Genomic DNA, 20,794 nt, shown 5'->3' on the forward strand with positions numbered 1-20,794 from the left:
CCCGGTGATGGCCAAGCCCTAGGTAAGAGACCATCTGAATTTTACTATGTTAATATGGGCAAAATATTTCATTTGAAGTAAAGTTCCAACCCCATCTCACCTAAATTCTTCATGCTATTTTTTAAACCCATTTCCCCTTTTCCTCTTAGTGGAGAAAAAAACATAGCCAGCATCCTCTTGGGAATAATCCTTCCTATATATGAAGACTGTTATTAAGGCACTTGTCATACTGGTCTACTCCGGGATAAATAATCCCTATTTGTTTCACTTCCCTTCATAGGCCCCTTTCCTAGCCCTTTAATCATCTTTGTGGCTGTCCTTTGAAACTTCTCTAAGCATTCTCTGTCATGCTTAGGGTTTTGAGTCAAGAATGGGATGCAGTGTTTGAATGTGGCTGAACAAGATTCTTTCAAGCCATGTTCCTACTGTGCATTCTAATAAATAACATTCCCATACTTTTGCTCTACAGATCCTCATAAATGTGGTTACATATACTCCCCACATTTCTTTGTGTTGACTTTCCCCTCAGTTACTGCCCGAACTATATGCATATAATGTATATGTTTATTGATGGAGAATGTCCATTCAGTTGTTGTTTTAGATGCATAAGGAAACCTCCAATTCACCGTTCAATTACTATGTGTAAAGCATGGTGGAGAATACTGGCATAAAACGGGTTTGGCATTGTTTTGTCCCACAGAGTTGGGTATCTCTGTCACGGTGACAGTGGATCCTAATTAAAATAGGAAATCGAAACTCCTCTTATTAATCAATTATTCATCCAACCAATACTTATTCCGTAGAGGCCACACAGTGTGTGGCAACATTAAAGAAGATATACCCAGTCCCTGACTTAAGGGAGCTTACATTCTTAGGATCAAATGGGTCTATTGAAAAAGTGAATTTCTCATTAAAAAGTTTTACATTTTCATCTATTGAATAGATATTAACATATTTTCTTTCAAATGAACTAAACTAAAATTTAGAATTAAAATTTAATTCCCTTTCAAAAGAGATAATAGTGATCATGAAATTCACTTATTTATCTGTCCGTTTCAAGTGGAAGATTGGAAACTTGCCAAAAGTTAGGGCCAATGCAAGGTTTGTACCTAGCTCCATGACTACCAGCTAAGGGCACACTCTTCCTCTCTACCCTTCATGGGTTCTTTGCTCAAAGCCAGGCTTATTTCAAGTCCCAGGAGAGTTCTCATGTTCCCTTAGACTGAAGTCAACAATGCCATAGCAGTGATATTTTTCTGCCTTTAAAAAAAAAAAAAATAGCTCACAAAGCCAACAAGTATAGAAGTCACGCAAGACATGTTACTTGGTGGGAAAAATGCACAGGCAGCACTGCCACCCATACTCCAGATATGCCCCACAGCCTTAGATAACCCCCAGGAATGGGGACCAGTACCCCTAAGCGTATGCTGGAGAGGCAGCTCCCTGCTCACGTGACAGAGCTGAGCACATCAACATCTGAGCGCGTAGTATTATACTTGATGTGTAAGAGTATGTATGTGGGCACTCATGTATGTCCCTAGACATGGGGGTACTATCTCCTTTATTTAATTCATCCCTTAAAATGAAATCAGACCGTCTCATTTAAAGCTCTGTTTGGTCCTATGTTCAATTTCTTTAGCCAAATGCAATTGTTTACCTTTTGGCGATTTCCACAACTTTCACATCTGTTCAGCTCTTTTTCTGTTCCTGAAACATGTGAGTCAAGTCAACAGCCTGGCTCTGATACTCTCCTACCCTCTCTCTGTTAAAAAACTGCACTGTCATTATTATACATGTAGTACTTTCTATCTCCAAATATTTAAAAGCATTCAGTCCTTCAGCAAATATGCAATGCATGCTCTGTGCCAGTCTGCTGAGGCCTGGAGATAGCAATAAAAATAAGACCTGGTTGCTGCCTTGGGTTTACACACAGCGCACCCGTTGGGCAGCCATATAGCACATTATGCAATATTTTTATAGATGTCTGTACAGAGTTCGAGGAGCAGAAAATATGGGAGCATCTGATTCTGCCTAGTAAGAGATAGTATTGGCTTCCTAGCAGAGATAGTGGTTGAAATGAATCTCAAGGGTTGACATAGATCTGGCCAGGGAAACATACTTGGGGATAAAAGTCCAGGTGGAGGGACTGACGTTCCCAGAAATCCGAGATTTGGAGAAACCCAACATTCAGGAGAGCAGCAGTTCATTCAGCTCGCTGAGAATGGATCCTGTGGGAGTGGCCCATGAGTTGGAGACAGAATGGGAGCTAGTTAGTCCAGTCCTTACAGCACTCTCAAAAAGTAATTTGGGAATGATTGTTTTCCATTTTTGTAAGGAAACTGAAACAGAAAGACCTGCTAATCGTTAATTCTCAGCCCTAGATTTTCTCTCACACAGTGCCATTCAATAGCCATTCCAGGAGTCTGATTTATTTTTATTCAGATCCTACGTATGAATTTAAATGCAATATTGACCAAAATTTTATACATAGTATTCAAAATGAGTCATTCAACCAGATGAAAAGGGCATTGTGCCCAAATGAACTATGCACTGGAGATGTGCCCCAAACTGGTCTCTGCAGCAGTGAAACTGGATTGACTGCTGAGTTTGGCCAAACCAGTGATTGTGATTAGTCATTTCAGTCAAAAAACTAGTCAAACCAACATGCATCCCATCATTTCTCATGAAGTAGGAGAGAGGGGAACAACTGGTTATCTGAAATCGTCACTTATAATCTTTCTAACACCAGGAAAAGAGCCCCAGAATAAAATGACAGAGGCACTTAGCTGCTTGGTAATCATGAATAATAAAGAACAGTATTGATTTGATTTGATTTTAAAGATTTATTTTTTTTTTTGAGAGAGAGCGTGCGTGAGTGAGGGCAAGGAGGGGGAGGGGCAAAGGGGAGGGGGAGACACAGGGCTTGGGGCTCGATGCCAGGACCCTGAGATTATGACCTGAGCCGAAACCAAGAGTCAGGCGCTCAACTGACTGAGCCACCCAGGCGCCCCTAGAACAGTGTTAACTTTAATGTCTTTGTGCAGTGGAGGAAAAGATAGGCTAGTTTAATAATAATATTTTCAGGACATTTTGGAATGAAGGGAATTTTGGATGAATGAAATAGTAGCAGAAAAGAGCTTGTACAACTCCCAATTTATGAAATTTATCTTGTTATATAACTTGTTCTATTTTGTAACTGAAGAGGATCTAACTCACCTAGAAATATCTTGGTATTTGTACATTTTTTGTCAGGTTTTTTTTTTTTTTTAAGTAATCTCTACACCCAGCGTGGGGCTCAAACTCATGACACTGAGATCAAGAGTCAGATGTTCTATTGACTGAGCCAGCCAGGCACCCCTACATTTTTTTAAAAGAGAAAATGTGGGAGCAGAAGTATTAACTTCAAGAACAGGAAAGTTTTTTCAGCATTCAACAAACGTAATAGGTACCTACTATCCTACTGTATGTCAATCCTCCCATGTTATTAGCACTTTCTACATTTTCTTAACAGACATCAAAGTGCTCATAAACTCTCCTTTGCAGACTTCCTGATAGAGGTAGAAAATGAAAACCACCCTGAGTATGAGGTTATTGAACATGGAAAAAGAAAGACATGAATCAAATACTCCTCTGTTCTATGTTTAAAAAAAAAAAAAGAAAGCTGTATATATAGATCGAGCCCCCTTATGAATGAACCAAGGATTTCATTCCCACCTTGCATTGTTTTGTTACAGTGGGGGAGAGGGGGAACCCTTCCCAGTATTCCTAAGCATTAAAATGTATAGCACTTTGAAACATCTTAAGAATGGGGGACACCTAGCTGGCTGAGTAGGACGTGGGTCACTTGATCTTAGGCTCGTGAGTTTGAGCCCCACGTTGGGCATAGAGATGACTTAAAAAAAATCTTAATGGGACATATGGGAATGGCCTAGCACAAGAGCCATTTGGTTGGTTATCCTAACAGGAAGTATGGTTCTTGAAAGAATTTATTTCCCTTATATATTATTAGGTTTACAGATATCTTTGGTCTTTGGAAATGTAGATTGTTTTAACTCTCAAGAAAATGTGGTACACTTCTTTGAAACAATTAATAAGCATTTCCTGTTTACTGTGTTATAATGACTATCAAGAACCCCCAAGAATAGTGGAGATTGATTTCTTAGTTGTCTGCTGGAAGTAGGGAACTACCCTTAAAGAATCAGAGATTTTATTGACAGAACAGACTGGTTTCTAGAAGGAAATGGAATAACCTAGCAGTCGTGAGTACAGACTCTGAAGCATGGATATAAGATATAAATTATATCTTATAAATAAGATATAAGATATAAATGCCACTTAGTGTATAAACCTGAATAACATGCTTAATCTAAAGTCAATTTTCCACCCATATAAGCTCAGTTTCCACATATGCAACATGGGAATAATCATAGCCATTTCATGAAGGTTGTTGTAGAATAATTTTTTTTTTAAGATTTTATTTATTTATTTGAGAAAGAGAGAGCACAAGCCGGGGGAGAGGGAGAGGCAGGCTCCCCGCTGAGCAGGGAGCCTGATGCGGGGCTCGATCCCAGGACCCCGGGATAATGACCTGAGCCGAAGGCAGACACTTAACCAACTGAGCCACCCAGGCACCCCTGGTTGTTGTAAGAATTAAACGAAATTTTAACTGATGCACTTAAATTTCTCAGGGAAGACTTAACAAATATATCAGATGCCTTTGTAATCAGAATCCATAAAAATAACAGACATGAATAACTGCACCTGACAATTCGTTAGAAATCTCATTCATTCCTCATGACACCTGATTGTTTCATTTTTATAATATGTTTGTGCTTCATTTAAAGGCCAAAATGAGGGCACCTGGGCGGCTCAGTTGATTAAGCGTCTGCCTTCAGCTCAGGTCATGATCCCCAGGGTCCTGGGATCGAGTCCCACATGGGGCTCCCTGCTCCATGGGAAGTCTGCTTCCCCTTCTCCCTCTGCCTGCCGCTCCCCCTGCTTGTGTGCGCTCTCTCTCTCTCTGTGTCAAATAAATAAAATCTAAAAAAAAAAAAAAGACCAAAATAAGTAAGTTAAAAACAGACAAAAATAGCAGGTGATAGAAGGTTCTGGAACTCTAGACTTGCATTTTTTTTTTTTTTAAAGAATAAAGCTGTATTTAAGCACCATATAAAAGGGAAAAGGTGTGATAATTTGGCTTTTCCCTGCAGTTCATTCTTACAAGAATCACAAGCTGTATTGGTTCTAATCGTGTCCTTTATTCTGATAATCAAATCTAATACAGTATTTCTGGAGAACATCAGAATCTTATTAAAAGCTAGATTCACATAATCTATCCTTTATATGACAGAGGAGAAAACTGAGACATAAAAAGGAAGCTATGATGGGCTCAATCAGGCAAATAGCATAAAAGGTGTTGGCCCTTCTGTCTTCTGGGCTTCTGTATTGATGTCCTCCAGTGTGTGGACAGCCAGCCCTCAGCGGCCATGTTCAGAGGCAGGTCTCTATCTTTCCCCCATGAATGGCTCTGGGTCTAGCTGGGAATGTTGATAGGTGTAGGTTGAGTTGAACACTTCCTATATTTTTAACCATAATAGACTGGTTTCAGTTTTCCTGAAATGTAGCCCTTACTCATATTCCAAGCCAACAAAAATTCACAATTAAAACTTTATAGATGCTTGTGTCTCAGGAGTCTGTTTTGTGGAAACACATAGCATCGTTTCAGTGAGATGCCTCATGCAGGGGTGGGGCTTGGGGGGGAATGTTGGTGTTATTGTTTCAAATTTACCATTAATATAAAATTTGCGTTTTAGTGTTTGGAAATGGGAAGTGACTGGCCACGAATTTAGTTCTATGAAATGCGCTGTTGACAAAAGGAACACACAATGTACGATGAAGCATTTATGTTTACTTTTTAATATACTGGTCAAACCGTAGGGCATTAATGTTTCTAAATATTTTGTCACTCTCCAAAGCTACAAAATGATCCTAAAGAATGTCTTATATTTATCAAACTTATCAAAACCTTCAGCATTGCAAAAATGTTATTTGTTCTTTTATTCAATTCAACTTAGCATTTGAAAGATAGTTTCCTAAAATGACATTTTCTAGATGGTATTTTACTTCAGCTTGGTGACTCAACACTTATGAAACGACAGCTTCCCTTGAAATAAATGAAGAAATACATACATACTGTGGAAATTTAGCCATTCCAGATCTCAGTGCACTAAGAAGTGTTGGATTGTTTTTTGTTTTGTTTTGTTTTTTTCTGTTGTTCACCTATTGGGTTGAGCATAGCTGGAGAAGAATGAAAATATATCAACTAGTTGTACCAATTCATAATCAATAAAAAGCTAAACACTTAAGCAGAAAATTTATCACAGATTTGTTCCTAGCAAAGCAGCTATTTCTGCTTTGCCATCATCATCAGAAGCCACATTCTGACAGAAATCATTTGCTTGAAGCAGCCGTGATATATAAACCCTATGTGGTCTCGTGATTCAGATTTAGGAATATCAGCCACAGAGGGTCTAAAGGCATTGTGCATTAGTATGTATTGAGACCTCATTCCAGGTGGCCAGCAGCTGGACTTTTTAAAAATAAAATTTCCAAAATAAATGTGAAGTGCTCGTTTCCAGGCAGAGAGTGTTTTACTTAATTGACTCATCCTCAAAAAACATTACAAATTAGGCAGAAAAGAGAGTTGTGCATGTTTAATATATTTGTTTTATATTTCCCCTGGTCAACAGAATAATGAAATTCCTTAACTACTTCTCTTTAACTTGCATGAAGAAAGCACGGTATGTTGCTAAATCTCTTTTCACCAGCACCGCGGAGAAACAACTTTAATCCTTGTTAGAAAATTGCCGAGTCTGGGACTGACAAAGAGCTCATGCTTGTTCCATTGTGAGTGCTCCCCGGCCCCAAGAGCAGAGCCCTTTACAGCTGCATGGATCCCGCCCGGCTCAGCTGCACTATTTAGGAGAGGAGGTTTGTCAATTTCTATTGACAATGGAGAGAGTTTTTCAGGGCCTGTAGCAGTGCTGACACAGTTGGGGATCAATGCCAGCCATTCAGACTGCACCCTCTTTCATTGCTTTGGTTTGTTAATTCAAGACTAAAGGTCCACTGAGGGGGTTCAGGGTGTTTAAGAAAGCTGATGAACTGTTTAAGAAAGCTGATGAACTGCAAGCGTTTATAGCCCCGGTGTGGCAATTTCCATAGTCAGTGGCAACTCCCGGCACTGAGGGAGCTGTGTCCTTGTTGACCCTCTTGTTATTAAAAATGCACAAGTGCTGCGCTTCTCAATATTTCAACACTCTTTCATTGTCAATACCACCTTCTGAGCCCTTCAGCTTGTTGCTTGCTCTAAAGATCTTCTTAGATTGGGTTTGAAAACTTCACCTTAAACACTAGATTAGACTGATGTTCTGTTTTCCGTGCTCCTGTTGATTTGTTGAACCTTCCCAGGGCTGGAAAGCAAGTAGCAGCTTGATGGGGAGACGGGCTGCTAATATGATTTACCAGTCTACAGTCATGCACAATAAGTGTGAATAAATACAGGGGTCTCACAGAGTCAACCCTAGCCTTTCCTTTTCTTTTATTTTTGCTTTAAAAGAAATATCTCAAGAAAATGAAGTGAGTAATGCATGCCCTTACAGGAGTTGAATGAACCACAGAAAGAAAGAAAAAAAAAAAAAAAACAGCACATTTTTTGTTAAAGTGGTAGGCTACTGTCATGGATTCATGTAGAGAAAAAATGTAGAATATACACTTACTGCTCTCCTCCTAAGCAGACCAAAGCAAAGAAGGAAGCAGTAATGCCATACCCGTGACTTCAGTGCGAACTGCAGAGCCCCTTCCCTGTCATACCCTGAAGGGAAAAAGTGAAGAGTCAATCAAATTGTTTTAGAAAATTAACTTTTCCAAAATGAAAGGACATTTGCTAACGTTCAGACTTTACTGCACATTCACCCTTTTCGAATGTTTCTTTTTTTGTTGTTTGTTTGCATTGGGGGGTGTTGGTTTTGTTTGGGGTGGGGGAAAATGAAGCTAACCTACCTTTGAATTTTGTGTCAAGATGAAAAAAACAGGACCTACTATATTCCAGCCCCCAAAAGAGGAACATAACAATTCCAGCACCAGCAATAGGAAAATGCTGGAGATTTCTGTTTGGCGGTTTTGTTGGTTTGCTTATTTGTTTGCTTGAAGTGTGTGTGTTTCTGTGTCTACTTCACCATATACAGAAAGAAGCAGTCATAGTGCGTTTTTTGTTGTTAGCTTGTTGTTAGTAGCAACAGAAACTCTAAGCTGAAGTGCTGCTTTCTCTTAATTGCTTAATTTAGCTGAAAATCTTCAAAATGCTTTGACTTGGGAACCAAAAAATAATGCATTTTTGTCTGAAAAGGATAATTTTTCTTATAGAATTTTCCTTATCGAGTAATTGGTTGCCTTTAAAACTAAGATGATGGTAAAGTAGCTGAAGCTTTTTACTTTGCAATGGTTCTCTTTTCCTCTCTGTTTTTTGGTTAACTTCCGATCATTTTATTCCCAACTTGTTTATCTCTAAAATTACAATTTTGGCATTGTGTTAAAGAAGTGCTATTAGTAATAAATGTCTGTGTTACATTAGATATCCTTTTGATTATCACTTAATCATAAGTATCACTTATGTGTAATGGGAAAATGAGTTAACTTTAAATTATGTAAGGATTTTTTAAAAACATAAAGGTGCATATGGTGGAGAAATTTTAAGAAATGTTTTCATTTCCCTCAAATTCATACAACTTACCATAGATATAGTAACTTTACAGTCTAACAGACAGATTAACTACTATGTTATGCTAGACTTCATATATCATATTTTGTTCCCCCCAACAAAAAAAATATTATCTCTTACAGAAGGACTATAGTTTAAGAGTCATAACCATTATGACTACGTTTTAGCTTTCAAATTATCTGGAGCCTGGTGTAAGGGTGAGAGTCTTAATTTAGTATCTCATATTCACTATCGCCAATACCTGAGAGTGTTTACCGGTGTTAAAATAGAACTCAAGATGTTGAGGCTATAAATAATTTGAAATAAAGAAGTATAGGATTTAAATACTATTGGAAATTACTGTCAGCTGAAGTACTGAATTCATTAGCAGTTTATATTTTTTAAGAATTTAGGGTGTATCTTATTTTCATAAAACTTATTTCTGATACTTTTATAATGTCTGGAAAATGAAGAAAATCATTAGGAAAGAGCAAAATCAGGTACATGAATAACATTTTTTTAAATCATAGCCTATCTCATATTTTTAAAACCTGAAATTTTCATTCATCTATGTGCTATCATAATATTTAGCAAATCAGTTATTCATTTTAATTACCTATCTCATTTTATGCATGTATGTTCAGTGCACTAACAAATTAATAGAAATAAGTCTAGCGAAATGTGAAACTGATTCATGTTTAATGTATGCTTAAAATACCATTTCTTATACTAAATTTTATCAGAACAATGTTAATAAATACAAGTCCAGATGAATTTCAGACTTGTATCACATAAGATTTCTCTTAGCAATTGAATTTACTACTTTATTATGGAAGAAAAATATTTTTTAAGATTTTTCTCTTGTGTTTGAATACCTAAGCACACATGCACCACACGTACGTGATCTATATGGTGTCACTGTATTTCTGTATACAAACAAGACACAAAATCCCTTCTCTTTCAAAAACTCCCGTCATTTCCTAAGTGCTGAATGGACTTTGCTATTTCTTACAGTTACCTGGATGAGCAGCATTATCATTTTTACGGTATTACCTAAACCTAGCTCTAGCATGTAGTAGCGAATCCCTTAAAATGTCACTACTAATGGTAGATTGCCTTTTAAAAACAAAACACATAGTATCTTATTTTACTATTCTCCTAGACATTACATAGGAGCAGGAAATTACATTAGAGAAGAATTTTGATTTTTCCCCTCAAGAGAGTGGTAATAAAGAGGAAAAAATATGAACCCTCCAAAAACACTAGCAAAATGAAACAAATTCTTTCATGATTTAGTCAACTGACCTCTTCTTTTTGATTCTTTAGACACAGCAATTCCATCCTGATAAAATTCCCTCCTGAGGTCCCAAATCTTTATTTTAGGTGGGTTTCAAACATCTTGACAAATAGTTCACAACCAACAGCAGATAAGGGTGTGATTGAGGATCTCTGGCTAGTAAGCCGTGGTAACGCTTTCCCATCGCTTCTGTAACAGGTTATTTCTAGGTATTGACTGCATGTGTCATGGCATGACGCATCTATTGTTTGATTTTTACATAACGTACAGGCTAATAAGAAATTTCCCTTCGAAAATAATTCACCTGCTTTTTCCTGCTGCTTGGGAGTCCATTCAGTCCCATAACATGTATTTAGTGCCCATTGTTACCTACAGATCACAAAGCATGCCACTAGGCTGCGAGCACAGGAACACGGTTTCCCATGAATATGTTCCAGCTGAAAGACTCATGTTAATTCATGGAGAGAACAGCCTAGGTCAACTTAGCAGATTTTCCAGCAAAACGTACAATTCTGTTAATAGGAAATTATAGCATTATTGACTTCAAGTGCTGATCTGTGGTCATTGCAGAGTGTGTCATTAGCCCCTCATTACCGAATCTGTTACATGAATACTGCAGAGGCTGTTTCTCTGTTTTGTTCTCCTCCCCTCTGCCCCATCCTTCTTTCCAGCAATGGTACAGCAGCTCCATGACAGTCATTTGTGTCTGGCTGGCTGATAGATTAGACCTTCAGCTTCATATTTACCAACTGAAGACGCTCATCAAGATTGTGAAGGTAAACAAAATGTGTTTAGATGGGAATTGCCCACCAAGCTATCAAGAGTAATGGCTAGATATTGACATACAAAAAAATTGTGTTTGATGTAACTGAGTGGATCTAAGTACTTTAAAAACATCACTCTCGGCAGTGCTAGGCTACTGTTCACTTATATTTTCAGTTAGATTATTAAGTCAGTTTTAATCTATCTTTTCTGCCCTAATAAAAGATATTTTATTAAGTAATAGCATTTTAAGATAATATACATAAAACCTCGGGCACATTTACCTGATTGTAGTAGGTCCACAGTAATTTGGTATTAATTTTCTTGATTACAGAGATGTTTTCTCCTAATGCATTTCTTTCATATTTATTAGGATCGCATGTCATTATGAGGGCTTTTGAATTGTGTTTGTCCACAGCGTAAGGAGAGTCTCCACTATTTCGTTACATACTGACACGAAAGTCACACTGTCCCTGCCTGACTTCCTCTGGAAGCACGCCCCGTCTCACATAGAAGAGATGATCAGTGTGAGTGTTGGGGACCATCCCAGACAACCAACAGGTGTCACGTCACATAAGCAAGGCCATTTTGACTTTTGCTCTTCAAGAGAAAAGGTTAACAGTGTACATATTATATTTAGTAAGGGCTTTAAAATCATATATTTAACATGATTTTTCACACTTTGTAAATTCTAGTGGAAACACAAAATTTGCCGTAAGTATAACTTTTTCTTAAAATTGAGACAAATCCAACCTTATGCCTAAAAACGTAACTCTAAGCTAATGAGAATCATCTGTTCTTTTAAAAAGATGACCTTCACTTGCATTTTAGTGCCATTTATCAAATGAGATATATATACCATATATAGAGAGAGATCTAGATCTGTATGTATATGTGCCCATATACGTATATGTATATACAGGCACAGCTATATGTTTCTTTTTATGTGCATGTATGTGCATATATGACATACACACATACTCAGTGGTTCTTAGTGTCATTCCTGACCTGTCCTTATCACCATCACCTGGGAACTTGTCAGGTATGCAAATTATCAGGCCCCACCCCAGACCTACTGAATCAGAAACTCTGAGTGGGGCCCAGCAATCGATATATTGACAAGCCCTCCAGATGATTCTGATGTTAAAGTTTGAGAAGAACTATTGCATTACATCATTAAGTTTTAGCCACATTAAAATATTTCCCATCATCCTCTAGGTTCCTACAGCCTAATTAGAATACATGTTCTTCTGTGCCATAGCCACACAGGTTATCTCAGATTCGAAAGAACCATAAACAGGAAAGTTCCATTCTAAAGTGAGAAATCGGCAAATCTACTGGAACATAAGACCAGACCTATCATCTCACGGTAATAGCAATCACGATTAGTCATAAATAACAAGTAAAATTATAGCCACTCACTAATTTTTAATACTACTAGACATATTACATTTCAATGGACAAAATATCTTTGGTCCAGAGCCCTTCTTACCAGGTACTATTTATTTTACAAAGAAACTGAAAGCATACTAGGATCCATTCATATTTGCCTTCATTTCTGCAGTGTTTCTTCCTTGTTTCTATAAATGTGACCTGGAGAGCTTCCAAATGAAGCTTGTTTTTCATAAAAGAGAATCTGGGTTATCTGTGTATACTTCCTAAATATATATGTATGTTAAGGTTGCAGTCTGTACTGTGACTAATATTGGGATTAGCTGCTTATCCTTATGATCAGCCATATTTTCAAGTTAGTATCTATTGCATTCAAGATGTCAGAAAGGACCTAGTCAGTTGATTGGTATTCGTTGATAAATTGTTCTCTGTTTTCAGAATAGAAGTCTCTATTGTTCACTAGCCCATCATTTGTTTCTTTCAAAGTTATTCCTCTTCTCATATTCACATTGTCATTACAATTAAAGATCAAGCAGCAATGAATATTTTAGCAGAATAAAATGGTAATGTCATGAATTATACGGTGACATTTCCATTGTACTCTAAGCCAATCAATTTATCTTATTTTAACATAGTCTTCATTATGGGCGACCAATAGTCAAGAGAGATAAATATGAAAATAAATTTCATGAATATGTTTGACTTCCCATGCTTTGTTTTTTGCAAGCAGGTCCCCAGACTCAGCCAATGCTTTCTTTGGCTGATACACTTAATCAAATCGTAGAGCTTTATTTAATAATTAAAAATTATTATTTTCACAGTGAAAATCAGGATAAATTAATAATTTAATGTTTTAATTGTTCCTTTTCCTACTTTGAATGTAAACAGACTTTAACCAATTTCATACATAGATTCAAAGTTCTTCAGAACCTCTATGGTTATATTTATAATGTTCATTTTTCAGTGAATTTAAGAAGCTGTTAAATAGCAATGTATACAATTGTGAAGGTCCCCGAGTAGGCTTTCCTTCCATCCACATCACTTAGAGTAAGCCAGCATGTTACCACAGAGTAGCGCATTCTACCCAGGAGCCAAGCTGCTCGACTCTGGCAGCCTAGTCCTTACTACTCGCGGGCGTCGTCATTCTTCTTTGCCCAGCGGAGACATCTGTGCCCACGGATGCCCTCAAGCTGTACGTGATAGCTAACTTTGCCCCACAAAGACACTTAGATACTAATTGGTTCATTCATGTTGCTCGCTAAGAAAAAACAAATTCCCCTAAGAGCTTCACGAAGAGTTTAGGACTAAGAAATTATTCACGAGGTTTTAACATCAGAATGATGTATTGAGGAAGGGAGAAAAATAGAATCTTCAAAAAATCACAATGGCTGATGGATTTGCATTCTCCCTAGTGGCCGTATGACATTTAAAAAGCAGTTAACATATAAAAATAAAATAAAATAAAAAGCAGTTAACATAAATCAGCTGCCTCTTTTACTAAGAGAAAAGACAAGTGAGCAGCAGCACCCTATGGCAGGCCCTTGTCTTAAATAAGACCCAGCAGACCTTTGTTGGCAGCCACAGAGGATGTCCAAGAGTCAATAACATTTTATGAATTCTAAGAGAGAGAGAGAGCAGGGATACCTGTCCTGCAGCTCCCCTAACTGCTTATTGCCTAGTGATAAAATAAGGAAGCAGAGTCTTAATTACATGTAAATTAGAAAGCTTTCAGGAACTGCAGATCCACAATACAAATCTGTCCTCACCGACATACTGACAATTAAGCTAAGTCTAAGGAAAGTCAATTCTAATAAAATAAAGTAGGACTCACAAACTCAGTATATAATTGTCAGCGGAACAATTGTACTTCATGTCCGATGCATTATCTGTACATGAATATTTTGTGTGCTTGATATATTTTTAATGGAACTATTAAACAGTTACAGCCTTGCACACAAATCTGTGGTAATAATACTATGTATATCAGGTACCAGATTTTCTGGACAAAACTTGCTTTTTAGAGCTATTTCTATGGGTTTTGATGCAAATTACCTAAGTTTTGGTGTAAAAGAGTACCACCTTAGTAATAATAAGGTAACAGCTTAGAAAGAGAATGTGAGGATGGTGGGGTGTAGGTGTCTTAAAATATTAAAACGTAAGTAAAAAATAGTTTTGATCATTTAAGGGAAAAAAACAGTCTCTGAATCAAATTTTTATTTGCTGTTAAGATACTGACATCCGATACTGTACCATATTTCTCACAGTTCAGTGTACTTTTGGTGTACTTTGGTGGTGAACTTTTCAAATATAAATTTAATTTATAACAAGTGATTATCAATTATTCACCCTCCATACTGCTTTTGGCATATCACCTCTGAAACTTGGAATGATACTGGGGGCGTAAGTCAGCGTAAAGAAGACAGGAAGATAAAATGTGAAATACCAATGGTCCCTCGATCTTATAATGGATTTACTCCTTCCCCAAAGTCTGTTACTAAGCCAGCTGTGTATATCAAGGGGATTAAGATGCCATTCATCATCAGCATTTCCTACCTCATACGAATAAGTACCTTCAATTCAACTGTGTGAATATTAAAAGTTTCCTTCTATATATTATGTTGAGGGAAATCAAGCATCCCTTAATGTTAATTTTCAGCCACTGGACTTATAATATCGGGCCAGGAAGTACAACATTCCTTCTTATTTGACGTTTTTCATCTATTAAGTATAAAGCAAACAACAAAAGAAGTGCCCACTAGAAATCATTCAGAACAAAACAGTGGCACGTTGATAGATACTGATACTTGAGGGCCAGTCCATTGACATCTGAATGCTTACTATTCTAAATGTAACCTAGGACAGTAAACAAAATCTTAAAAGATATTTAGCATTAAAAACAGCCTTAGAAGTGCCTCCATGCAATGGGATATCTTCATTTAAAAATCAATAATGTAATTGGCCATAGAAAAATCATATCTGACGAAAATTGCACTTAAGGGGATAAGTGAAATAAGGGAAGCTTTGTAGGTGATGTATCTTCTGTGCCGCAGAGCCCAGTGTTCTGTTGTTCTTGTCACTGTTCTTAGGAATCACTACATAAACGCTAACATGATGTTTGTTCTATTTTTTTTTTTAAAGATTCTTATTTATTTATTTGACAGAGAGAGACACAGCGAGAGAAGGAACACAAGCAGGGGGAGTGGGAGAGGGAGAAGTAGGCTTCCTGCCGAGCAGGGAGCCCTATGCAGGGCTCGATCCCAGGACTCTGGGATCACGACCTGAGCTGAAGGCAGACGCTTAACGACTGAGCCACCCAGGCGCCCCTATACATCAAATAATATACTTTTCACAGAAAATATAAATACATGTTTTATTAGCCCATCTATGGAAGCTTTATGCCAGAATTTGACACTTCACATTCCAAGGGGATTTCAAAAGGAAAGGGCAGAATTCATACAGACTTTTAGGTGTACACACATTTTTACCCAATGGTACATATAATAAATGTTATAATTCAGAAATACGGAAAATGCAAATTTCTTTTACTGATAATAGGAGTAATTCTGTCCCTCCACACCTCCCCCCGAAAAGCTAATGCATTTTATAAAATGTATTTTTCGGTATTATAGGAACTGAAAAACCGAGAATTCCTTCATATTAAAAATGTATGTCAGTGCATATCATTTGTTACAAGTCATTCAAATAGTAAAGTCTGTGCAATCAGGAATATTTTGGAGAAAAGCTCTTTGTCATCTGTCACAACATTTTGATCCATTCAGAGTGATTCTAGTTTGAAAAGCAGTATCCGAAGTCTCATTTCATTTTCTCCCCAGAAATACACCAACAAGTTGATTGACACGGGCAGCTAGAATCGGAATCCATTAGTGAATTGTCCAAGATCATCTTTGAAATGCCAACTGAGGATATATACATACAGACATACATATTGACATCCACGCATACAATCCATAAGTTATCTAAGCAGATTCTCTCTTCTTCCTCCAGAAAACATACAGGGACTTCCGACTGCAGGGTGTGTTAGAAGGCACACTGAACAGTAAGACCTATGATACTCTGCACAGACGGTTAACGGTGGAGGAGGCTACAGCCTCTGTCTCAGAAGGAGGAGGACTTCAGGGTATCACCATGAAAGACAGTGATGAAGAAGAAGGCTGATAACCGCCAGTGCTGTAGGAAGAAGGAGGATGTTGACCTTGTTTATTTTGTACCTGTCTTTGTAATTACATTGATTGTCTGGACCCAATAAAAATGCTTGTATTCCCCTCCACTTTGTAAAGAGTCAACCTGGAAGCAGAGGAAAAGGGGAAAATGCCAAGTTTTTTTGGTTTTTGTTTTTAACATCCAGCCTCTTCTGTGTAGCTTGACCTAAAATGAGCTTTGGCTTTGTTTGTGATTGGAACATGATTTTTTGGTTTTTTTAGAAGCTTTGACTTTTTCTTCTGTAATTACATCGAAGTAGTGTCCTCTGTGTGAAATGAGATCTGCGTTTCTCATAGTAGACATTGTGAGAAGAAGCCACTTCGGATCACTGTGCCAGCTCCATTGTACCCTTGTTAAAATGGTGTGTATTTAATAGTTTATCATTTCTGTGTCAGGGTTGTTTGTTTTTTTTTCGTAGTTAATTTGCCATTGTTGTGATGTGTGTAAAAACTTTAACCTTGGTTCTTAGTACTCTGAATTCATCTGCCGGCTTAAAGGACTGCCAAACCAAATATAGACTAGATCCTCCATCAGCTTGTGTCTTGTTCTATTCTGAACATATATTTCAAGTTTAAAAAAAAAAATCCCAAAGCATAAGGTAGTAAATGCGCTGCCATCAGCATACCGCATTCTCCTACTTCTAAGTGTAACAGCTTGCAGGCAATAAAAATCTATTTGGTCAAAACCACTTCTGTATTTATTAGACTTATATAAATTAAATGCAGTAAAAAATGTTTGCAGTATTACAAACATCCCAACAATTTGGCTCTGTGTTTTTGTTTATTTTTTTGTTTTGTTTTGTCTACAATCAGATGAGTAAAAGATATTAACACTGCTTTACACCTAATAGGCACACACACTTGTTAAAAGAATAAGTTATTATGACAGCATATTTCCATAGCAAAGGTAATGCTGACCACATACTTTCGTATTACTAACATTAGCAGTTAGTGTTAACTAATAATAAGTAATACTAGGAGTGCTAGTGATTTAACTAGCAGTTGACATATTAGTTAATAGTTATTTCTTCCCCCACAGTATTTTCTTGCTATAATTTTGAAAGATAGTAATATTACACTTTATAATTTATGAATTTTAGTTTTTGTGTTTTTTTCCTAAAATGTCCTGGCATATTGTGCTACTACATTCATAAGTAATTTTTAAATGAGGTAAGTTAATACAAAATAACTGGAGGTATCCCTGAATTTGTGTAAACTCTAGTTCTGGAATTTTGGAAGTGAAACAACTTCTTAGACCTCCAAATTCATTCTCTTATGGTGTTATAAATGGTGCCTCAGTAGCTGGGCTAGCCCACAAAAATCCATTTGATCTAGTTATTATATGATACTGGTTTCGGCTCAAATCTGGGTCCTAGGGGTAAGACCTCCTGTGATACAAGATAAACATGAAAGGAGATTTCTTCCCTTTTCCTGGATTAGAGACTAACTCTCCCAACTCAGTATTGTGGGAAGGCAGTTTGTCCTGGAATGCTTTCTTTCCCTCTCTCCGCCCTCACATCCAATAGCATCCTGTCTTTGGGCCGCCAGGTGTGGAGTCATGCTACCCTAAACTCAGTGGTACCCTCCCCATGCTTGCTGCTGCAAGCTCAAATGGCTGTATACTTGGAAATCACCCATCCTTGTTTTCCCCTAAATGTCTGTGTCTTTGATACAGCTCATCTCTGAGTAATTGGCCCATATTGTCCTAAAGTATGAATGATGAATGACTGATGCCCCCCCCCCAGCCATATATATAGATAGTCAAGGAAATACCTAGCTAATCCATTCAGATATGCAGGGGAAAGCACTTGGGGTCAGGAGGGTCCTGCTGCTGACCTGAGCTATTTCACCTGGCTGCTGGCCCTCTTTGCTGGCCAGCCTCCTGTGGTTTCTCTGCAGACTTGGACGTTCTCTGCTCCTTCGCTTCTGTACCCAGGGGGTTTCTAAAAGCTCCATTCCCCAGTCCAACCTCCAGTGGCTTCCACAGGGAGGACGGAGCCAAAGGCAGGTAGTGGAGATGTTCACGAGTCTACCACGACTTTGTGAACTAACCTTTGAGCCACAGAAGGGTGTATGAAGAGAAATTTATAAAGTAATTGAAAAAGAATGAAAAGTCATTTTTGGGATTTTGCCCAGAAATTCTCTTCAACATAACTACAAATTGCTTGAAATGACTTAATAATTGTTCATCGGTGTGTGTGACTGTTAGGGTGAACGCCCAAGCATCTGTCTATTAAAGGAAGCCAAGTGTTGTTATTCTTTAACTTATTTCATTAAAAGGGATTTAATCGAAAGCCTAACAAATCTTAAAAAACTTTTAAAGTGAAAATCATTTTTAACTCAAATAGCTCTACCCTCCTAAATGGTTTGGGGGAAGGGCCAAAAAGTGCATTCTTTGCGCAGTTTAAGAAGTGTTGCGGGAGAAAATACCTAATACAGTCCAATATCCAGCTGGAATGGGCCTGTTAAATAACACGTCTAAAAGGAAAGTTTCTCCAAACTCATGGAGAAAAATAATAATAACGCCTTTTCCTGGAAAGGGAAAGAACCACGCACTGCTTAACGTAAACTTCTCAGCTCCAGCTGTGGGTCGTTCTTGTATTCACGGATTTTCCACTTGAATTCCCCTTAGTTCTTGTTCATTGTCCCTCGCTCTGCAGAAAGGATTTCCTGCTACTTTCGCAGTAAACGCCGGTGCAAAGTGTCTCAGGGCTCCCACCCCGCCCCCACGGTCAGAGCCCGGCCTGGCCCGGCGTCGCCCTCCTTCGCCCGCGAAGACTTCGGGTGAGAGGGTCCGTGAGCTCCTGGAAGGTGCGCTTGGTGGGAAGGAGGTCACCCTGCCATCGCTGCTCATGGAGCCCCTCCCTGCTGCGACAGTCTGCAGTCCGGGAGGCGCGTGCCCCCAAACCCCCCCCCTCAGCCAAAACCTGCGGGGACCCGGGGCTGGCCCGGGGCGCGGGGGCGCAGGCCGGCCGTGCGCGGGATTCCCGCGAGCCGGAGCTCAGAGCCGGCCTTCCCAGCCCCTCCCGCCACGCGTTTCGTAGAAAGACCGGAGCCGGGAGATTCGAGCAAGAGCTCGGCCGCCTTTATGTCTTACTCCCCAAACAGAAAATGGAAACTTCCCGGTCCGGGTCCCCAAAGGGAGGTGATAGAGCGATGTTCCTGAGAGCCGTTCGCGCGCCGCCGGCGGGGAGCAAGCGGGTGGGCCCCCGCGCGCTCTGCCCCCACCGCCCGCCCGCGCCCCCACCCGCAGCCCTCCTCTCGTCCCACCCGCGCCAAGAAAAAAAAAAAAAACCCGTGGACTAGTTGTGTGCGGAATTTGGAAGCCTGATTTGTGGGAGTTCTGGAAGACAGTGCTCACCCTATCTTTACATGGGGTCCCCCTACCTCATCCCCACGCTCTGCCCCGGGGCTATGCGGGTCTCCTTTTCCTTCCAAGCTCTGCTCGCCGGCCGGGCAGGAACTTTCGGGGAAAGCGGACGGCTCAGTTGGCTCCGGTACCCCGGAGGGGCCTGGGCAGCCGGGAGGAGGCGAAAGGGAGCTGGGACGCCCGCAGTCCCCGAAGTGCGCGGCGGGCGGCTGCCCACCATCCCCCTTCCAAGGGCAAGGCTTTTCCCCCAGCGTTGGCTGAAAGGTGGGGTGCAGAGATGCCTTAATCTGCTCTTCTCTGTGACGCAGAAGGAAGATACTTAAAGGAACAGAAGCGGATACAGACTGAGCACAACGCTCTGAGCCTGGGTTCCCGAGGTCATGAGTGACAGTCAGTCGCGCCCTTTGTCCGTGTGCAATATGCCATTGTTTTAAGGGAATAGGCACTGGAGTGTGAGAGTATACTACTGAGAAAAGAGGAAGGGGGAGAAGGAGAACTCGATGTGTTTCCCAAATGAAGAAGACCCCTGATTTAAAGAAATGCCCAGAACCAGGTGCACATGACACAGCTTGGGAAATCGTAGTAAGCAGGGCCTTGGAGCCAGAAAAACCTGGGTTTGCCTCCTAACGGCTACCCCTCTTGCCCGCGTCTGAGCTCTATGTCCTTGGGCGAGTCACTTAACTTCTCTGTAAAACGGCCACTTAATCAGGAAGGTGGTTGTCAGAATTAGAGGCATGTAATAAGTTGTGGCCAGTACTAACTAGTTCTTCGTGAGGAATGGATTGAAAAGAAATCGTGGCAGGCCTGCCTCTGCCAACGTGCAACCACCACTCTCTGGCCATTCTCCCCGGGCTGGTTTCAGGATCCTTCTAGATCACAGCCCGCTCAACGGATCTTCAGCCCGGTCCCTGGCGTGTCAGTGGACTGGCTAGAATTGTCCGGTTCCGGGGTTATATATAAGGCTGGCCAAGTGGGAGGAGAGGAGCAGACGGGGA

General features: G+C 39.5%; 1 protein-coding gene across 11 annotated transcripts in view; it reads left to right on the forward strand.

The window, feature by feature from the left end:
- CADPS2 (calcium dependent secretion activator 2) overlaps positions 1–18,674 on the forward strand; it is a 520,372-nt gene extending 501,698 nt beyond the window's left edge. For 3 of the 11 annotated variants that reach the window (XM_032401668.1, XM_032401669.1, XM_032401682.1), the window contains 2 exons: positions 10,727–10,831; positions 16,215–18,673. In XM_032401668.1, the coding sequence (XP_032257559.1) occupies positions 10,727–10,831; positions 16,215–16,385 (276 nt within the window). In that variant the 3' untranslated portion in view covers positions 16,386–18,673. Of the gene's footprint in view, positions 1–10,726; positions 10,832–16,214 lie in introns of all 11 variants that reach the window. The other 8 variants (XM_032401675.1, XM_032401679.1, XM_032401678.1 and 5 more) reach the window with 4 other exon arrangements.
- The last annotated feature ends 2,120 nt before the right edge of the window (positions 18,675–20,794 follow it).

This window comes from Phoca vitulina, unplaced genomic scaffold (assembly GCF_004348235.1).
Source record: "Phoca vitulina isolate PV1807 unplaced genomic scaffold, GSC_HSeal_1.0 scaffold4, whole genome shotgun sequence".
NCBI lineage: Eukaryota > Metazoa > Chordata > Mammalia > Carnivora > Phocidae > Phoca > Phoca vitulina.